A 7656-nucleotide genomic window follows, 5' to 3' on the forward strand; every position below is an offset into this window, starting at 1 on the left:
TCCCAAGTTTTTTTTCTTTTTATTTGTTTTGTGGTGAAAACCTTATAAAAAATGTTTTCACATTTACATACATGGTAGTTATATACTAATGTGTATGGTCCTAATTGGCATATTCAAGAAACTTTATCGTTTAGTATAGTTTGTTAACTCTATGTTCTGCACAAACTAACAAGCCGTTTTTAGTTAATGTTTACTAAACGAAAAAGCTGTCCTAATCAAGGGAATTAATTTCTGTTTATTTTTTGTATAGAAACTTCCAAACCAGTCTTTCAGTTAACAGCATAATTTGAATTGCACTCCACAAATTATTATCATTACTATTTTGCTTTAAACAACTTCATTTTTTATTGTATACACCCGTATAAAAGTTGATGTTAACTTATTGTAAAAATTAGGTCAAGAGATTATTGTTCTAATTGGTCATCCTCTGCCTTGCTCTCCTCCACCAGTTACCATCATAAATAATACAATAGGAACTATGTACATCCACTGTAAAAGAATATATACAGTACGTAAATGTAGGCCCTTCACATTGCACTATACAAAAGCATGCACTATTATCATTATCTTTTATTTATTGTGTTGTACACTACAGCATAGTACTTACATATTTAGCCAGAAATGACCTATTATCTGCTCCACCACCTTTGGCCTTTAGTAGTTTTTCATCTTCTAACTTTTGTACAAAAGTTTGTGTGTCTGGTCTGTAAAACAATAATAATTATTTGTATAAATCTTAAGTTATATTTATTTTACTGTGATTGCATAATACTAGTGAGGGTAGGTTAGGCAAAAGAATATTTTTAATTCTTTGGTTAGATGGTATAGGCTTAAAGCTATGCTATCTTGTATACTACCTTAGGCCTATTAAAACATCTCTGCATGCCTCTAGAAGTTAATATTGTTCTAGGCACTTCTAACGCTTCCACACTATCAAATTTTATGCGAGAAAAAAAAAAGTGATGTACCCATGATGATGTCATATCACTATCATATATTTGAGCACATGACAAACTAGTTTGATAGTGTAGACAGAGCTTTAATCCAGAAAACTTACACAGGTCCTGATACAGTAAGTGACAATGTAACAGTTGAGTTGAAATCAGTGAGCGAGCTACTGCTGACGGTATTGCCTTGACATGTTCCTTGTGCTGGACTTATGATCACGCTTAAAACATTTCCAGATTGGTCAGCATGGATTGTGATGTCATCGCTGATATGCGACTCAACTAAAGAACACTATGTAAAAACATAATATAATATGGAATTGACTGAATAAAATGTATGTACAATAGTATATAAAGATAGACCAATCAATCAACTACAGAAAAGAATGGGATTTATTCAAGGTACTTACCGCTTTTGTGAAAGTGTAGACATAATCGTTGGCCTCTGAGAAGTCATCTTCATCAAAGGATTCAGATAAATGTGTAGGTACTCTAACTCTATAAAAGCCACCCTTTTTAGCGAGAGCCTGCAAAATAGAAACAGAATGAAAATACTAAAAATTTAACTGTTTATTCCGACATAAATTAAATTTGTATGTTTATTCACAAAACAATATTGGACGGAAAATATAAATATGTATTGGGTATGGGTCCTAATTTTATATGAGTAAAGTGTCATTTTAATTCATCCCATAGTTTAAAAGGTTTTGTATTTTTGAGAAGTGCACTATATGTTTCAATTTAAAGTTCTGTATAAAAATTTACTTTTAGTTTTCCTTGCTCCGCAGAAGTTAATGGAATGGAATGAGTAATTGTTCCGGGTCCCATTTTAAGCGGAGAACGAAAGTGTATACTGGCACGTCTCGTAAATACTGCATCGGGACCTGTAAAGTAAAGATTCAATTAAATATGTATAAAATTCTGTAGTAGTTATGGGAATGTTCAATACAATAATTATAACATATTCATCAAGAGAGCATCCATATAATAATTAATATATAATTATTAATAATTTAATTATAAAAATATGGAACACATTTTCAAACCTGATTCAAAGCTGTGTTCAAGCGGTAAACTTAGACCACCAACAACTGGATCATCAACTGAAACCTGGGAATAAAAGGTATATATGGTATCATTATTGCGCAAACCAAAAAGTAACCTAGGCCCCTTCTGTGGCCTACATATTGACACCACAAGCATTAAGCAATCCGACTCGGCGACTGCCCTCCTTTCTTATTTTTATACAGAGAGAGCCTAGGCCTAGTCCTAGACCGTAGTAGACTACGACGTAGGCCTAAAACTATCTGTGTATTACGAAAATCTTAATAAACACATATATTATAGTATAGTGAATAGTAAAGCATTTACATACTTTTTTGCTAAATACAAACGTGTAAAGAAATGCTTGCAAACAAAATAAATGAAGAGCAAAATTCCGCAAGGAAATCTCCATTTTCTTTTCTTAAATACTGCCCTCTATTTTTTCTACAATAAAACGCGTAAGTGGATATTTATCTTAAATCGTACATATGGTCTCCCCGTACATTGTAGATGTTAAACGCTATATTAATATTATACAGATTCGTACATTTTATCAATTTTATCCCAAGAGGACGATAGCAACATTTTGGAAAACATTTTGAAGATGGCAGACGTTGTACCGACTTCAGCGAAAAAGGCAGAAGAAATACTTGAAGACGAAACATTAGCAGAAGAGGTACAGTATAAGTGTTTAATGTTGTATTCACTGAACTGTTTCGAAGTATCAATATATTGCACAATTTAGGTTAAAGCGCTCATTCTCCCGACGCGATATATCCTAGGGCTAGGCTAGGCCTAGGCTGGACTCCTACTCTAGTCGCCGAATGTGGGATAGGCCTAGGCCTAGGCTAGGCAGGCGTGGCCTAACTAGGCATAGACTAGTAGTTCGGCTAAGCAGGAATACCGCCCATCATCAGCCTAGCTTGCCCAAACTTAATTTCATTGTTGTCTCTTAATCATCTATATTTACTAATTTAAGGAAAATGATAAATAAATTTGATTTTTTTATCATGTTTATTGTTTTGTTTGGTCATCATTATTAAATCATATAAAAAAAATCAGGATTCAGTGAAGTGAAAAACAAATGCATCCACCGTGATATTGTTATTTAAATTAGGCAAAACAAGGCCCCAATATATTATTTATTATCAATAATAAACAGCTGTGGGATTTTTTGATAGGTCAGGCAGAAAGAGTTAGTAACAGCTTTAAATTTGGGGAAAATTGTGTACATTTTATTAACCATTCATTTATCATTTATTTTTTTAAATGAAATATAAAATTTAATGACAAAAAAGATTGACGTTTCGGAACTGTCATGGAACCATTCTTAAGAACAATTGAGTAAAAACATAAAATAATTAATTCATGAAATCAACACTTCTTTTAAACTTCTCCACAATTTATAGTTCAGATGTCTAAAATGTTATTATGCCGATTGTCTTTACAGAAATTACTAGATGAACTGGAGAATGAAGAGCTCCCAAGTTATATAAGAGAAGCAAGGTTGTCTGAATTAAAAGAACAAGTGCAACAATTTCAGAACCTCAAAGAAAAAGACTATGGAAAGTATAGGTATATAATGCCATATAAGTAATTAAACTTGTTTGCTACCTGCTGATAAAATGGAATCACCCACTAAAAATATATTCTTCAATCTTGTATTCTAACAACCAACAGTGTACGGCATCAATTACAGGTTTTTATTTTTTTAAATAGTGCTGACAGCTGATTAAAAAAAACAATGACCTCTTATTTTTCAAACCAAACATGCAAATCATTCATTTACACCATCCCCCCCCCCCCTCCAAAAAAAAGGCCAATTTACACAGACACACGGAGGGTAACGATAATAAATAATATAGAATCTATGTTCCTTTTGACCATTTACACACAATGCGGACAGTCAGTTTCCAGGTTAGATACAGATTCTATGTTATTGATTTTCCGCTTACTGTTACCACTTGTCTGTGTTTTGGCCTTTTTGTGTATCACCCACTTAAGCTTGGTTCCCACTAGAACGTAACGCAAGGACGTAAACGCAACGCAAGCGTTTTAACCAATGACAAGCGAAGTTATAGACAGTTAGCAATCACAAGCGAATAAGCCATCGCTTGTGATTGGTCAATTCACTTGTGTTGCGTTACGTCCTTGTGTTGCGTCGCTAGTGGGAACCACGCTTAACATAAACAATCAACAATTACTGAATACAGTGCTGTATTAACCGCTACGTAACAAAACTCTACTCAACCACTAATTATATTAGTGGTGATACAGAACTATTCCACTTACTTGGTGAGGCATTGTAATATATTTTTCAAATAATTTTTTTTTTCAGTGAAATAGTAAAAGAGAAAGATATATTAGAAGTTACCACCAACGAGAGGCATGTGGTAATCCACTTCTATCATGAAGATTTCCGTCGATGTGCAATTTTTGATAAACATCTTAAGGTAGTTTGTGATTTTCAGTACAATCACTCTTTCTTCCCAGGTATTCTATCTTAACCGTCTTTCACACCTTCTCTTGTCCGGTTTCGTCAAATAATTTGCATCGCCTTCTCATGCTAAAAATGTAATCTGCCGTTACAACTCTGTCGGACCCCTGTAAATTTAACAATCGACAATAAAAAAAATCCAGAAATCTATCGGACCCCTCTAAATTTAACGATCGACAATTTAAAAACACCAGAAATCATGATATAATGTAAGGAAAAAGCATACCATTACAATTTAGTCCTCATGTATATTTATCCCAATTTCTATAAAAATGGTTATTATTTCATCTTCTAGACTTTTAATAATAAATTGTAGACATAATTTTGTGTCCGCTGTTCGCAACTAAACTTGCATGATTTGTTTTTTTAGACTTTATCTGAAAAGCATTTCCAGACCAAATTTTGCAAAGTTGATGTTAACAAAGCAAAGTTTTTTGTAGGGAAACTGAAGGTCCAAGTTTTACCTACTGTAATATGCTTTCGAGATGGCATAGTTATTGACCGGTAAGTAAAGAACATTACACAGCCTGGCCTGAGATGTCTTATTTTTTCAATGGAAAGTGTACAAAACTTTGTTGAGAAATTATCATGACAAGGTTCTAGTTTTGAAAATTGTAATGCAAAAGATAGGACATCAAAGTAAACTCTTGCACTTCTTTTCACTATTGTTAGGTCCTGTGCGCCACCCCCTCCCTATTTCCAAATCCTTCAAAATAAAATCCCCTGTATAACAATACAAATCCAAAGTTAAGTCAGATCATCAAATCAAATCATCAGAAACTTTGGATGGTAATGCATTACGTCACATGTGTTGTAATACAGTAGTCTATGTAATATCTATCATCAATTGTGTATATTAACAGTAGAAATTCATAGTATGTTTATTTTTATTTTTTCAGATTAGTAGGGTTTGAAGATTTAGGAAACACTGATGACTTTACAACAGAACTACTAGAAAGAAGAATAGCTAAATCAGGTAATAGCATTAACATACAGATATTATAGTTCACCATAATATCTCTTCTATTGCTTTTGTTAATAACTGCATTTTACTCCACACAACTATATATACTATAGTGTACAGTATATAAATCAACCTTTATTTTCCATCATAACAAACATTTTAAGATAGAGGATGTTCAACAAAGACAACGTACTAACAGCATTCTGCACATGCTTATATGTTTATGTGCACAGAATAACTTTTACACTCAACAGCTCCATGGACGTTGATGGGTCGCTATTATGTATTATTATTATAGCTAGTTAATGGGTCAGTGGTTGTCCTAAATAGTACTGTGCTATGTTTGTATGCATCTACAAATATTTTAATTACTATCCTCATTTCATTTTAACTAATAATCAAATGTGATGCGTGTCTGTCTGAATAGCATATAATTATATTTATTCATATTTTTTAAAGGTGTAATTCAACTTGGTGATGTTCAACCAGTAGAAAATAAGAGCATTTTTGGCTTTGCAAGAAGATCAAAAACCAGCGACAGTAGTGATGAAGAGGATTATTGATGGGAAGAAACACTGGAAAGCTGTACTTGTACTAAATGTTTTAATGCGTATATGTTTTATATATATACTGCTTGATCACTGAGAATGTATGAGCAGGGAGTTGTAAAATAAGTACAACTCCCTGCTATGTGCGTGTCATACTAAAATGCAATCCTTTTTGTTACTAAAGGCTTTTAAACCGTACAATGGATTGAAATAACACTTTACACGTGTTCCTACAGATCCTACCTGTTGGTCTATATTATATCCAAGATCATGTTTTTAACTTGGCAAAATATAATTTTGCTAAGCATAGTGCTTGCTTGTTTGTTAGCACGATAGTGTCTACAAGTTGTCATCCTGAATGCTTTGTTGTAGGTATATACTTACAAAACATGCCTATTGCTTTTCAGAAAAATGTATATGGTGACAAAAGCTATTATATTAAAATCTGACTTACTTAGATGCCCTATTCTTTTAACATGGACCAAAATATCAAGTAGTGAGCCCTCTCTCTCCGAATATAGTTTTCATTATAGAAGTTTATAAATGGTACAAAAATAGATATGGGACATCACTATTGTGCAATTTACAGTATTGTACTTTTTTTTTTACCAGAAACAGTGATACTGCCACCTATAGCCAATCAAAGTTCTCTCACACACACACACATATAACACAATAGTCACCATACATTAGGGAGTTGTAATTGGAAAACAATTTCCTGGTCACATGTAGCATGGTGTGAGACAAACAAAAATCGCCCACACAGAATATAACTTTAAAGATTTAAAAATAATTACATAATGAAATTAATTTATTCAATCTTTGATGATATATAATACTGAAATGAAAATAAAAAATGCGTAGAGCTAGGTTGTCCGACTTGAATATATTATGTATTGAAGGAAGATTTAGGTTAATCTTTTCTTTAATATTATATTTCAGTAAATATTATCATTCACATATAAATCTTGACTGTTTGGTCTGTGTGCTGGTGAGTAGGGGAGGGTTTGTGTTATGTTTGTAATCATGTTTTGTTTCGAACCTTATGGCTCCTCCCACTCAGGCTTGCCACCTTCTTTTGCTTTCTATTTTTATTACACTGACATTTATCGGAACTGAAATTGTGACATTCTTTTATGATTATCTGATTCTTTTATGATTTGTATGTTACATTTTCTTTTTTTTTAAACCTTATTATTTCGTTGCATTGTTGTTTGAAGGAAATAAATGTTTATTTTGAATTGAATTAAAGAGTTTTCCATTTATTTGAGGCATATAATTGTAAAAAAAAAAAATTGGGAAACTATCTTTTAATTCTAGTAAGTAGGGCACTGCTATAACCGGTTCATCATACAAGTAGGCCTGCTACTAATATAATTAATATTCATTTATGATATCAGATTGTTCTTACAACATGAACAGTTTCATAGGCTATTAATAGTACAGTACTCACGTTTCACAGTCAACTGTAGTTAACTTTTGTTACATGCGGAAATCTAACAATAATAGGCATATTATTATTTTATAAGAAGGCTGTTATCCTTATTAGTAAAATAAAGCACCTGATAAACATAACATCTTTGTATTCATTATTTGTATTAAATTATGTAATAGTTAGGCCATGAAAATATAGGTGATCGGGTGTGTATATTCTTG

At 32.4% G+C, this 7656-nt stretch overlaps 2 protein-coding genes across 2 annotated transcripts; one reads left to right on the forward strand and one right to left on the reverse strand.

Annotated features, from left to right (window-relative positions):
- Positions 1-2: 2 nt before the first annotated feature.
- On the reverse strand, positions 3-2404 carry LOC140055756 (ER membrane protein complex subunit 10-like). The gene is made up of 7 exons (XM_072101154.1): positions 2323-2404; positions 1994-2057; positions 1713-1831; positions 1358-1474; positions 1058-1239; positions 608-704; positions 3-489 (listed from the first exon to the last, which is right to left on the reverse strand). Exons 1-7 carry the CDS (start codon positions 2401-2403, stop codon positions 421-423), a joined length of 729 nt encoding a protein of 242 aa, XP_071957255.1. The 5' UTR covers position 2404; the 3' UTR covers positions 3-420.
- Positions 2405-2484: 80 nt separating this feature from the next.
- On the forward strand, positions 2485-7575 carry LOC140054271 (phosducin-like protein 3). The gene is made up of 6 exons (XM_072099196.1): positions 2485-2667; positions 3442-3566; positions 4330-4444; positions 4859-4992; positions 5388-5464; positions 5912-7575. Exons 1-6 carry the CDS (start codon positions 2596-2598, stop codon positions 6013-6015), a joined length of 627 nt encoding a protein of 208 aa, XP_071955297.1. The 5' UTR covers positions 2485-2595; the 3' UTR covers positions 6016-7575.
- The last annotated feature ends 81 nt before the right edge of the window (positions 7576-7656 follow it).

Source organism: Antedon mediterranea, chromosome 7 (assembly GCF_964355755.1).
Source record: "Antedon mediterranea chromosome 7, ecAntMedi1.1, whole genome shotgun sequence".
NCBI lineage: Eukaryota > Metazoa > Echinodermata > Crinoidea > Comatulida > Antedonidae > Antedon > Antedon mediterranea.

What these genes read in the sequence shown, in the direction of transcription:
- LOC140055756 (XM_072101154.1), bottom strand. Translation starts at nt 2,403, where the DNA reads ATGGAGATTTCCTTGCGGAATTTTGCTCTTCATTTATTTTGTTTGCAA. An exon ending in TGAACACAGCTTTGAATCAG is followed by an intron (nt 1,832 to 1,993) that starts GTTTGAAAATGT and finishes TTTACTTTACAG; the next exon opens with GTCCCGATGCAGTATTTACG. An exon ending in TCTACACTTTCACAAAAGCG is followed by an intron (nt 1,240 to 1,357) that starts GTAAGTACCTTG and finishes GTTTTTACATAG; the next exon opens with TGTTCTTTAGTTGAGTCGCA.
- LOC140054271 (XM_072099196.1), top strand. Translation starts at nt 2,596, where the DNA reads ATGGCAGACGTTGTACCGACTTCAGCGAAAAAGGCAGAAGAAATACTT. An exon ending in GATGGCATAGTTATTGACCG is followed by an intron (nt 4,993 to 5,387) that starts GTAAGTAAAGAA and finishes TTATTTTTTCAG; the next exon opens with ATTAGTAGGGTTTGAAGATT. An exon ending in AAGAAGAATAGCTAAATCAG is followed by an intron (nt 5,465 to 5,911) that starts GTAATAGCATTA and finishes TATTTTTTAAAG; the next exon opens with GTGTAATTCAACTTGGTGAT.